Source organism: Theobroma cacao, chromosome 9 (assembly GCF_000208745.1).
Source record: "Theobroma cacao cultivar B97-61/B2 chromosome 9, Criollo_cocoa_genome_V2, whole genome shotgun sequence".
In the NCBI taxonomy this organism is placed as follows: Eukaryota; Viridiplantae; Streptophyta; class Magnoliopsida; order Malvales; family Malvaceae; genus Theobroma; species Theobroma cacao.
This window is the reverse complement of record NC_030858.1, coordinates 14,245,284-14,258,360: the sequence shown is the minus strand read 5'-3', so window position 1 is coordinate 14,258,360 and position 13,077 is coordinate 14,245,284. Positions and strand designations below refer to the sequence as shown.

General features: G+C 33.0%; 1 protein-coding gene and 1 long non-coding RNA gene across 3 annotated transcripts; one reads left to right on the top strand and one right to left on the bottom strand.

Moving 5' to 3' along the window:
• LOC18589321 lies at positions 4,660-9,102 on the bottom strand. Its single transcript, XM_007014227.2, has 3 exons — positions 8,899-9,102; positions 8,631-8,801; positions 4,660-5,114 (listed from the first exon to the last, which is right to left on the bottom strand). Exons 1-3 carry the CDS (start codon positions 9,081-9,083, stop codon positions 4,871-4,873), a joined length of 600 nt encoding a protein of 199 aa, XP_007014289.2. The 5' UTR covers positions 9,084-9,102; the 3' UTR covers positions 4,660-4,870.
• Positions 11,306-12,574, top strand: LOC108663319. 2 transcript variants are annotated; one of them, XR_001929276.1, is made up of 3 exons: positions 11,306-11,390; positions 12,056-12,129; positions 12,427-12,574. It is a non-coding gene; the product is annotated as an uncharacterized LOC108663319 (long non-coding RNA). The 2 variants fall into 2 exon arrangements; XR_001929277.1 differs by having other exon boundaries at positions 12,498-12,533.

Here is a 13,077-nt window from a genome sequence, read left to right as displayed (position 1 = left end):
TTTTGGGTGCATAGTTATTAAAGTTAGAAAAGTGAGTTGCATTCTGGCTTTCACAACATTACCTATAGGTGATAGCCAATATAAAATCCTTACTTTGGTATTGGAAGTGTTAAAAGCACCATATTCAAGTAATAATTGGCAGTAGGAGTAGGATGATATGAAGAGGGGAACGTTTGGCTCTAATGATAGGGCATGTTTGGCTAGTGAATGCAAGATCCCAATTGCAATTCAAAATTCAAATTTGAATTCAAAATCAAGAGCTGGAAAAAGATGCCAAAGTCTTACGGGGACACATGCAATCTAGAGGGATTCGGCATAAATTTGATAATGGTGGCAATTAGAATGATATCTCGGTGGAAAATGTTTTTACACGATTATCTATAGATTTTAGAAATGAAGGAGGTTCAAAATTCAAACCTAACTTAGGAGTGCAACAAGATTTAAATTTTAAATTTGTTCATTTTTTAGATCAGGGGAATAAAATGGAGAAGGACAGCCGAAATTTAAACAAGATTGTTCAAATTTAGACACATTTACTGAAAGGTGGTATTGAAAACAATGTCATTAGGAAGGACTATTCAGATAGTGTGAATAAGGAAGAGAATGTTGGAATGGACTCTTGTGAAAAGAGGGCGATCAATGTTGGGAATAAGAGTCCGAATCCGAATAATGAGGAATGTTTGGAAAATAATGCTATTATGGTATATAATGAAGAGAGAGAATTTAATTATATGGAGTGTTCTTGTTTGGTTACAAGTCTTTTAAATTTGAGTTCTTTAAATTTAGAATTTCCAAGTAAGTATGAATAGTTGGAAGCACTAAGGTCTCTTTACAAGGATTCTACATCAAATACCACATGGTTATCCAGTTTAGAGGAGGTGGATATGATAACACAAAAATAGTATCAAGGTGAAAATAATGCTAATGAAGAAATTGTGGACTTGTTTGCAGCTGAAAAACAAAGATGGGACCAAATTATAACCTATATATTGCAAGTTATGATTCACGTCAAAGGTAAAATTTATGAAGGTGATGCTAAGTTAAGAGGTAAGGTGGAAAGGGAAGTATAATCAAAAGACCTAGAGGTAAGAAAGGTTGCAACAAAGACAAATTATCGAATAGTAAAGGAGGTAAGGTTTGCGAAGCAATGTTGTTTTATTTTTCTAACCATGCAAGTATACGTATTGAACAAATAATATAATGGCAAGTACAGTGTCGATCCTATAGAGAATTGATCTAAAATTTTACTAAGTACTAAAATTATCACAATTTAGTATTATCCAAACAAACAAAATTAAGTAACTAAATAAATTATAAATTAACTAAATCTAATTAACAATAATTTAAACTAAAAAAATCAAAGCAATAATAAAATTGGATAAAAATCAACCAAAAAAACACTTAAGATTACAATATCTCTCACACTTCATCTAAATCTTACCTCTCTCTCTCTTAATTTATTCTAATGGGTTAAATTGCTAACCTAAAGTCTTCAATTATTTATAAGGCTCTCTAGAAACTCTTATAAAAATATTTACTTTAATTAAAACGTTATATCTCTATGTGTATTGAAATTAAAACAAACTCATTAAGTTTAAGCTCTAATACTGGCTGCATATAACGTATAGGTATATCTCTCTTATACACAAATCAATTTATTCATCCAAACAAAAAAATATGATCATAAGTTATTCTAATTTTAGCCTATTCTAAACTTTCTTTCTTAAGTTATGTTGAGGTTTCCAAATCAATTTAATTGGTGATCAAGCAATTAAAAGCATTAAGAATCAATTGGAATAAATAATTCAATTCCATTGAAAGTAAGCAAGAAAGAGATTAAAAATTTAAACTACATGTGAGTTCAATTGCAATCCTAAAGGAAAGAAAATAGATACACATAATTTCAATAATAAATAAAAACATATGAAATTTAGTCATCAAGAGTTATACAAATAATAAAAGCTAAAGAAAAGGAAGAAATGAATATTGGCAGCCTTAATCTTCAATCTTCAACCTTAATTTCTAAGCTCTTGAATCTCTTTTAGGGTAGACTTATATGGCTAACTTCTCCTCAAACTCTCTTTAAATACTACTAACTTAATCTAATCTTCCTAATTTAACCTGCTTGACTTTTAATATAAGCTTAGAATAATTGTAGAACCCATAAAACCTTAATCAGCCCACAAACTTTTCTTTTCCACACTCATTCTTCATATTTTTCCTCTTTACGCCGTAGCACATCCCTTCGATGCTGCGGCATTAGCCTAGCTTTATGTCTTCTCTTACTGACTAATACACTCTGTCAACTTCCAACTCTATCTTCAAGGTAGAACTGGGCAAAGTGATCTTCATGAAAAGTTGTAGCTCTGTCTTATAACTTTCCAATGGTCTAAAAATCATGTCATTTAGAAATCTAGAATGGAAGTTATACTCGAAATACCACAACATATTTGATCAAAGTCTTGGTCCTTTAATCACCTTTCTTCACCAATTTGATGCCTTATTCCTTAAAATCTTACAAAAGTATAAAACTAATAAATTATAATTAAAATAAAGTAAATAAACATAAAAATAGCATAAAATAAAATAACATAATGAAGTAAACTAATTAGAAAAATAACTAAATCTTAATCTAAAGTCAAGAACTTAGCTAGCTTTTAAGAACAAAATAAGACAAATAATTTTATAAAATAGAATTATCAAGCAATAAATGGGCGAAGGAAGTTATTGAGGAATTTGTACAAGACTCGAATCAATATCTTACTTCTGACATTAATCTAATGGAGGTTGAAATAACATGGGATATTGGTAATGTGGTTAGTTTGGCATTTGAGAATTCTAGAGAAGATTTTATTCAAATGGTGGTTGCAATGAAAAGGGAAGAGAGAGGTGATCCGGATCTTTAAATAGGTCTGATTTTGGTGTGTGAAGATGGGAAGCTAATAAAGAAGCTGATCTATTGGCAAAAGCTGATATTCAAAGAAGAGACGTACTTTTTCAAACGTTTACTTAAAGAGATATGAATAAGGTGGAGATAGTAAGTAAGTGATAAGAGTTTGAAATGGTTTAGGAATTTTAAATGAGGATGGAATTCGATTTGAAACATGAGTGTACGTGAAGGAGTCTGAAAAGTTGGACAGTAGGTTGAGCAGTTCATTTAAACTAAAAAATACAGTTTTATATTGTTGGGTTGAGTTAAAGTATGAGCCATATTTTTGTGCTGAGTTTTATAGACAAATCCAAATCAATTTTAAATTGTTGAGTTTGTATTGGAGTAGGAAGTTGCCTACTATATTTAAATAAATATTGACTCAGGTGGGGGTTTTGTAGAGATTAGGTTGATATGTGGATAGAGTTGGTGGGATGATCGAATATTTTTCTTGATTTATTCGAACAAGGTGGTGTGTGGACACCAATTAATTGGTATGCAAGATGCGGATAGTGGTTTGTTTCTTGGATAGCAACTAAGAGTAATTTAAAGGGATTTGGGCACATATGCAATGGAGGTGGAGCAGTGTTTTGAGTTGACTTGAAAGCCTGCTATTGAGATAAGCTAAGAAGAATTTAATTGAGGATCGAATATGTTTGGATAGTTGATGAGTTAAGAGTTTTTATTGAGTACATGCATGAAATTTTCCTTGTCTAGTTAGGTGGGCTTAGCGAGAAGTTTGGTCCATGGGTTTAGTTTGGACCCAATATCTCCGAATTAGATCCATATGTTTTGGGGTTTTAGTTTTTATACTATATTTTCATCTTGTACTCATAAAATTTCATAGTTTATTTTGACTATGGCAACTAGCAATAACATCACATATCTTTAAAAAAAAAAGAAAAACTTAATGATCATAGGCATCATGTCTCAAAATCATAGACATATATAACATAACCTTTTGAGATATTCAATCATTATATTTCCATTCACCAAAATATATTTGTTGGATTGAAAAACTCACTTTATAAGATTTAATTATTAATATAACTTTATTTCGAGTGTATATAAAATACACAAATATCTAAGAAGGTGCATACTACCATTAAACTTAAAACAATACATATTATTTTTTTTTTGTCACATACATTCTAAAAATACCTCACCAAAATAGTCGAAATAACTAATTAAAACATATTTTAAAAATTAGAAAAATAGTACAAATGGGTAGTAAATGACGAGTAAAAGAGAACTATCTAAACAGTCGAAACACTCAACACGAGTAGGTCACACGTGCTTCCCCCATGCATTGGGCCTTGTTTCGCCGCTTATACAACTCTTCTTCAACCTCCAGCAAAGTCGACCCTTACTTGATTGGTCAAAACTCAACCCATTAGGGTCTGTTTCTTACATTCTCCCTAATTTCTCAATTTTTGATAAATTTTTTTACAAAATTAAACCTTTTAAAAACCTCGATTAAAACATTGTTCTATGAAATCCATGCATAAAAACAATATAAATCGATATCCACGATCTAAAACTTCAAGTTTCAAAACTCATTCTTAATCCACTTTTAATTTTCTTAATATTTGACCACATAAACTAGACTTGATAATTTTAGACAAGATACAAGAAGATTTAAAGTTAGAGTTTTAAGTTTATTCTTATAGTGTTTTATGTTATAATCGTGTCACACATTTAAGATACGAAAATTTAGTGTCTTGAATGTGTCAAACGCAACATGTTTAAATACTAACAGTTCTCTTTTTCCTTCCATTTTGAAAATTCCAAAGTGGTAGCAGGCTGCATCATCCATAAAAATTCATCAAAATATACATTATATTCTCACAGCAAAATACAATAGTTGCTACCGATATGTGAGTCGAGCATCTCTATTTATTACTTCACCCAAGTCTCAAAATACTCGTTTCCATCGATTGACTAATACTCATCCTCATCATCTCTTGATCCAAGGAATCTCCTCACAACAGCTGCAACAGCACCAAGAAACAAAAAGAAGACAATAGTTTCAAATCCACCTCCAACACCAATTGCAACACTGGGACCTGGAGCAAAGAAGGAAAATGGTGACCAACCCCAGCCACCATAGAATGGCACACCAAAACCATAGCCATACCCACCGACTAGAGGTGGGGCAACTGGTGGATTGATATAAATATTGGTCCTGGACAAACATTAGCTTAAGCATTAGCAAAACAGATTTGTCCACTGAAAATATGAACGAAGTCAAAGACCAAAATTTGATGAAGAAGCTAAAGACAAAATAAAAATAATCAGTTCACATTTCATTTAGAGCATTTTGATTCTTGACAATCTAATTTCTTAGGCACGTCTACTAGCTCCTTTCTACTTGGTTCAAGTAAGGGTTCTTCCATGACAAAACACCAAACTCTACCTGCTGATATATATATATTTTTTTTGAATCTGTAAAATGTAGAACTTTGTTTTCTTGTCAATGGCCTAAATATCAAAATGCTTATGGGATCAAAGTAACAAAACATTCAAACTATTCTGAATATTTCCAACCCCTCATCTGTTCTCTGACAAAATGGTTTAATGGTTCTTAATTTTAAGCACAAATTATGAAGGTCATTAATATAACAATAGTTTCATATCACCATGACTTTCAATCAGAAACTATGGCCTTAGGTTCAGCAATGAATTTAATCTACTTCTTTTGCTAGCCATCTAAAATAGTTTACAACATTACAAGAGTCTGATTTAATGTAATTGACCAAATGGCAGGAGAGAAGAAGCTAGCGCAGTCAAGCAAGTCAGAATATTTAAATGATTCAAACTATTTCAATTCTAAAGCTTTGATTTTATTTCAAACATACAGATTCAATCTTGTGTGGTACCAGACCTGATCTTGTTTTATCTATAATTATTGTATCTATAATTATTTGTACTTGAAAAATCAATGAAATAAATATCTACAAACAATGAAGTTCATAGCTGATGAGGTTGTACTCCTTTAAAATCCTGTAGACAATGATTATTGAGCTGTATATTCTCAAAGGTATTGGGCCAGACTTCAAGGAAATTATTACTGCGACCAAAGCTATAGAACTCCATGGCAAACTCATTGATGGAACTTCTCTCAAGCATGAAGAAGGCACTGATGTTTCTCTCATTCCTAAAGTTAATTTGACTTGGAGTCCAGCAGTAATTTGCCAACCAAGGGCAGTCATTCATCCAACAATGATGGTGAAAATTTTGCACTAATAACTGCCAGTAGCACAAGAAATTTTTTTAGAACTTCTGCCTCTCTGGCTATCTGTGAACTCTCTAGTACATATTCTGATAATGGAGGGGAATGGAAAATTAGTCAAATTTTTATAGATCACGGTCTTTCACATTTTCAAATGCTTCCACACACCACAACATAACAGCATTGCTGAAAGATGGCACAGACACATTGTTGAAAGTGAATTGACTCTCTTACATTAAGCATCACAGCCATTATCTTTCTGGTCTATTCATTTCAAACTGCATTCAACCATCTTCAGCTTTGAATAAGAAAACACCTTTTGAGGTCTCATTACACCTAATTATTGTTAGCTCAATGTGTTTCAGTGTTTGTGCTATCCTTGGCTTGATTTACAATCGTCATAAACTTCAACCAAAATCACATCCATGTGTTTTTCTTGAATGGTCCATTCATAGAGTGCATATAAGTGTTTTGATCCAACTGCCTAGAAATATTCATTTCATGACATGCAGTGGTCTTCTTCTCTTTATTTATCACAGCCTAGAATTAATGCTTATTGTGCCGCTCAACAGATTAGAACTTATACTTTTGTTGCAGCATCTGCTCCTCCTATAATTGCTTCAGTTCCTCTCACAAATTTCTCATCTGACAATCAATCTTCAAGTGCAACAGCCATTTCTCTATTCCATTAAGGTCTGCAGTAGTGACATCCTCAGGTTAGAATTCTTTAGCAAGTCACCCACTTCAACCTGATGACTCAATGACTACTGTTTTCCTCAGCTGAACCTGTTTCAAATTCCAATCCCAACCCTCTCTCAATTCTGCATCCAATCTCTCTCAGCCTCCTTGGACTCATCTAATGGCCACTTTCTCACAAAGTAATACTTTCAGACCAAAGAATTTACACTACTGTGATGCATCCTATTCCTGTTTCTCTTGAACCTACAATATGCTTCAAGCTATGAAAGATCCGCAACAGAAGGCTGCCATCACTGCACTGAATTTAATGGCTTTGTGAACACTTGAACTTCCAGCTTGTTCCACCATCTAAAGCTCAAAATTTGTCAAAAGTGAGTGTGTTTTTTGCATTAGGAGAACACTTGATGGTTATAATAAAAGTTACAAGGCACGCTTTGTTGCTATGGGGTTTTATCCTTCAATACTTGTCTAGAATGATGCCTGATTTCGCATTTTCAGTAAACAAGTGTCTCAGTTTATGCATGTTCATCACATTTACAGATGAATCCAGTGATAACTCAAGGTCATTAACTCATTCCCATCTATCATTCAAGAAGCAGTCTGCTCTTACTCCCACAGCTTTCTCTGAGTCTAATTATAACTGGGTGAACCGTTTAGATGATTGCAATTTGTAAATCAACAAAAGCCAACATAGTGTATTTGGGAGGAATGCTAATCTTGGGATGTCGTCGTGCTAAGTCATCTACTGAGGCCAGGTGTAGAGCTATAGCCTTCACTGCAGCTGAGCTTATATGGGTGAAAATCCTGCTTGCTGACCTACACATACTTTCTCTAGCCACCACGTTTATATAATGGCAAAGTTGGAGCAACCTATCTCATTGCTCATCCTGTTTTTCAATCTAGAATGAAGAATATGTTCTGGGTCCTGACTTTTTTCAAGAAACCAGTTAATTTTGGTCAAATCAAGGTGTCACAGAATGAATTAGACTTATGATCAAATAATAAAAGCTTGCAATGAGGACGACAAATGCCATTCCATCAATTACTGAATTTGAAGTGGCTCAGCATATTACTTAAGATTCTCCTCAACTTTTTTTCAATATTGAGCATCATTTCAATCTGACCCAGTACATAGCAATGCCAACTTAAAAGAAAGCAAAAATTATACAGTAAATTCAAGAGTGCTCCCATCTAGACTTGTAGAATTTTTCCTTCCTGATCAGCATCAGAAGGTAGTGACAGTACTCCTAGCATTTCATATAGTTCAATAAGTCCTAGAGAACTATTGACTATTAGAAATACCAATTGTGACTAAAAGATAAAGTTTTCCGTACTTAAATAGAAAGCCATTCTCTAGCTAGTGACTGATTCCTGCTTATGCAAATCTCTCCTTATAAAGAACAAACAAGGCTACCATTTAGCTGAACTTGCAGCTAAAAGCTTCGCATCAGCCCTCTATCTCTTTGAAATTAGTATAATGTGTATATTAAAAGCACAAATGAGGCTTTTTCAACTGCTTTTCTATAGTACCCACCTACACTGCGCATATATTCAGAGCTTAATTCTTTCAAAATTCAAACAACAACACATTAAAAATTAAGAAATCCAAGTTCCCAAGTAACATTATGTGCTCAATATTGATCAATAACGTCAAAAAAAAAAATTCCTATTTGTCAAACAACTGAATCTATCTAATTAATATCCAAAGGAGATGCTAAAACCAGCGGCCTAAACAAAATTAACACCAACAAAACTTAACCGATGAATTACCTCGAATTGCTGTTGGCTCTTGGGGCTGAGCGAGGAGCTGATGAACGAAACGCTTGACCACCAACTCTACCACCCGTCTTGGCAGCTGATGCATCACCAACTGAGCCCAGAGTCAACACTCCAGCTGCCAGTGTCACTATTGCTAGCTTTGCCAACTGCTTCTCATTTCTCCTGTAGAAAATTCAGCACCAAAACACAATCCTCCGTCATGGAACATAGTTGCATTGCAAGAAGCAAAGAGAAGTGAAATGGCATGAAAATTAGCTACCAGGCAGAATCTTTGTGGTCATCTGACTGGTATCTGCATGAGATGAAAGTAGCAGAGCTGAGACGCTTGGTTTTGGGTTTGTGAGTAAATGTAAAAGCGTTGGTTAGGAAACTTTGTTGAGATGGTGTAATGGACATATTTCCTTCCTTACAAGAAAACTTGGGTTCTAGATTCTGGGAAATCATCTGTTTTTGTCAGTTTGAACTGTATATATAGTGTAGGCCAGTGTTCCTAAGATTTTTCTTCATCTTGTTTCATGATATGGGGATTGCCACGTGGTCAAATTGTAATGGCTGTATCCAAGTTTCACGAATAAGATATACATATCTCCAAGGATATGCTCCGTCCACTTCATCTATCTGATGCCTACTTTTCCAAGTTCAACAATTTCGTATCTCCATTTCATTCTCAAAATAGGACATTTTCTTCTTCTTTTTTGTCTGTTTTTTAAAATTTCATACTCATTTTTCAATATATATATATATATATATTATAACGATCCAAATCTAAGTACTAATCCATTAATTTTTCAAGCATAAATCACATTACCTTAAAAAATTTAAATTCAAGTTATTAGTTGTAATAAACTTAGACTATTATATATGTCTTAACAATCATATTCACATCAGATGTAAGGCATCACAATCCCATCTATTTAAATTTTTTATGTTCTCATTAATGTCACAAATCATTCACAAGACCAAAATCTCAACAAAACAATGTGAAAGCGCACATCGAATTTGCGCAGGCTCTGATACCATTTGTAATGACCCAAAATGTTATTGACCGGTGACCCAAAGTTGGGCCATTAAAATTGTTAAAATCAGATTTTCAATCAATTTCAAAAATTTGTATCTTTCTATTCATAAAGTCTAACAAAATGCTACAAAAACTATTAGAAAGATCTTTTCAAGACTTTTCCATTGGTACCTATCATGTCACTGGAAAGTTATCAGAACAGTACCGAATTTGAATAAAAGTTAAAAAAATACAAAATAATTTAAGATTTTTGTGCCTAAACTAAGAGCATAAAACCCTGATCATTCATTAATCAAAAATTCCTTAAATACTTTTCTTTTTTCTCTATCTTTCTTTTTCTCTTCCTTCTTTTGACTGGTTTTCTCTTAAGCCTAATGATATAAGACTAAATTAATTTTTACTGATTTTTTTCAACTGATTGCTTTTCTTTTAAACGTGCTGAGTTAAAATCGACTACTTTTTTTAAAAAAAACATGATAAGATTAACTAATTGTTTTTCTTTTAAATGTGTTAAGATAAAATTGACTTATTTTCTTTTTAAAATATAATAAGGTAAAACTAACTGATTCTCTTTTTAAACATGATAACGTAATCTTGATACCAACTAAAATATATCTACTTTATTTTCTAAAAAGTCTTTTCTTTTTTTTCTTTTTATTAATAACCCCATGACCATATCTATAATTATCAAATAAAATAATTTTTTTTTTGTGAGGGATATTACATCATCCCCTCCTTAAATAGAGTTTAGTCCCTTAAACGCTTACCTTAGTCTTCATAAAGGTAAGGATACTTCTCTTTGATATTTTCTTCCAAATCCCAAGTCGCTTCTCATTCTGTGTGATTACTCCATTGCACTTTAACATAAGGAATAGTCCACCTTCTTAGAACTTGCTCTTTCCTATCCACAATACATATAGGATGCTCATCATAAGACAAATCTTCTTTAAGTTTTAAAGAGCTAACTTAACCACATGTGTAAAGTCCGACCTTATAAAATACTTAACAGGACATACATGTGATGGATAGCATGTTTACATACTAGGAGAGCCTCAAAAAATCGACAAAAGTCGGTCTGTACCTAGAGGTACAATAAAGTTGATCTAAGCCTCGACTTAGGTCAAATAGGGATTTTAAGGTGAAATTCAAAATTTATAGTTCAATAATGAGTTAAAATGGTGATTCGAAATTCGAGGATTAATTCGGAGTCAAATCGAAATTTTCACTATCTAGGGGCAAAATGGTAATCTTGCCACTTGAGGATAAAAAATTGGAATATTAGAAGAAGTTTTTGATCAAGATTGATCACATTTGACTCATTGGAGTATAATTTGAGGTTGATAAGTGAAAAAGTTGTAATTTTGGTATTTTTGAAGCATAGGGGCAAAATGATAATTTTGTCACCCCAAGAGTAAAATAGTAATTTTCCACCACCAGGACACTTGTCCAGCACATGGTCTTCCCTTATCCTCATTTTGACCTTTGACTAATCATGTGGTGGAGAATGGAAGCATAATTATTAAAGTATAAAAAGAAAAATGGACTAATAAGCATGTGACACGTGTCAAGCAAGAATATTTTATTATTTTTTATAAAAATCAGCCCATATTTATCCCATTCTTTTTCTCCATATTCGGCCAAGACAAAGGAAAGAAAGGAAAAACTAGAACAAACGCTGGATAAGAGAATTTCAAGAAAAATTGTGGAAATTTCAAGGAATCAAGCAAGATAAGGTATGATTTTTCAATTTTTGCTTGAGATCTAGCATACCCATGCTTTATTTTCTTATTTCCATGGCTGAAAATTGAGTTGACATGATGAAACCCATGAAGGTCGAATTCTAGAGAGAGAGAGAGAATTTGGTGATGGTTTGGTTGGATTTTAAGTTATATGGATGTTTTCAATGATTTATGGTGTTTAGTGTAAGAATCAAGCTTGAAAATCACCCATTCCTTATGTGTTCTTCATTGGCCGAATTTTCTAGGGAGGATATTGTGGCTGAAATTGATGATATTTCATGATATTTTGGTGATATTTGATGTTTGGTGAGGTTAGAAATTAAATGGAAAATTTTGGTGTGAAAATCTGAATTTTTGCTCAACGTATAGACATGTGTGATTATTGACCCGAGACTGATAAATTGAATCTCATTCACAGTCACTGAGGTAATTTAGGTATAATTGGAATGTAGAAAGTGAGAAGAATTGATTTGGAGTTAAATTGGAGATTTTAGCCGATTAGACCGAGTATAGTGTGACTTAGGTCGAATATCACATTTAAGCGATTAATCGGACATTTTGCATCCCATCTCATGCATTCATTTAGATTTAGAAAGCTTAAAATAGTTTATGACAAATTGACACAAATTATTGAATTTTGTGTCATGTGTGATGTATAGGTGGTGAGCTATTTGATAAGGATAAAAAGATTACACCAAAGACCGGGACTAGGAGTATTTCTACTCCTGATACTGTGAGTAACCTTACTATCGTCTTAATTATCTAAAGTGATTTTTATTCGATTTTATGATTTTATGAAAAATGGGTTTAAATGGTAAACCTTTATGTTTATAAACAAAATGTGTTTAAATGAAAAGATTTTATAAATTGTCTTGAAATTGAATGATGATTTTGAAAATAAAGTAATTGGAGACTCCTGATGTGTTGTAAATTTATGATTTGAATTGATGGCTTATGTTAATGTGTTGGCATGACTGGCTGGGTTGTGTTTTTGGTGAACTATATGAATTGTTCTGTTTTACATTTACAGGCTGGATAGTATTATATTAGTCATGTCATGCTATCAAAATTTTGTTGTATGGTGGATTTAACCTGCTGCAGGGGGCGGGTTTTCTGTGGACCAGCCTATTAGAGGGGCACGAAATCCCGATATATTTTACCTTGGTTGGAGAGGCGAGTAGGATAACTCCCGAGGTATAACTTTAGAGTTCACTTCACGCTAAACCACCACGTAAGGGGGAACTCAGCCAACGCCAAGGAACGGCTATGTTTTCTAAATAAAAACATGATTTATGCATACATAACTTTTAATAACCTTGGTGGACTCGGTTGGGATAGCCCTCGATCAAGGCATCCCTGATAACTGGGTATAAAAATGATTTTTTAGCGCGAGCCAAAGTTTTAAGAAATTCATAAGCCATGTTGATTACTCGATTTATATGAATTAATTTTATTTGATTGAAATGAATTGAAAGGTGATGAATCACAGTATATTAAACTATTTTATTTGTCTCCATTTACTCGGCTTTAGATATTTTAGATGGTATTTGTTTACTCACTGAGATTATATAATCTCACCACCCTCCTTTCCACCCATTTCAGACTCAAAATAGGCTGTAGATAGCTAATTTCATCGAGGCTACCATTGGATTTCCATCCTCCAAATTGTAGGTTCACAGTC

Coding starts and splice junctions, on each gene's coding strand:
- LOC18589321 (XM_007014227.2), bottom strand. CDS start 9,083: ATGATTTCCCAGAATCTAGAACCCAAGTTTTCTTGTAAGGAAGGAAAT. Junction 8,802..8,898: donor GACCACAAAGATTCTGCCTG/GTAGCTAATTTT, acceptor AATTTTCTACAG/GAGAAATGAGAAGCAGTTGG. Junction 5,115..8,630: donor AGAGCCAACAGCAATTCGAG/GTAATTCATCGG, acceptor ATGTTTGTCCAG/GACCAATATTTATATCAATC.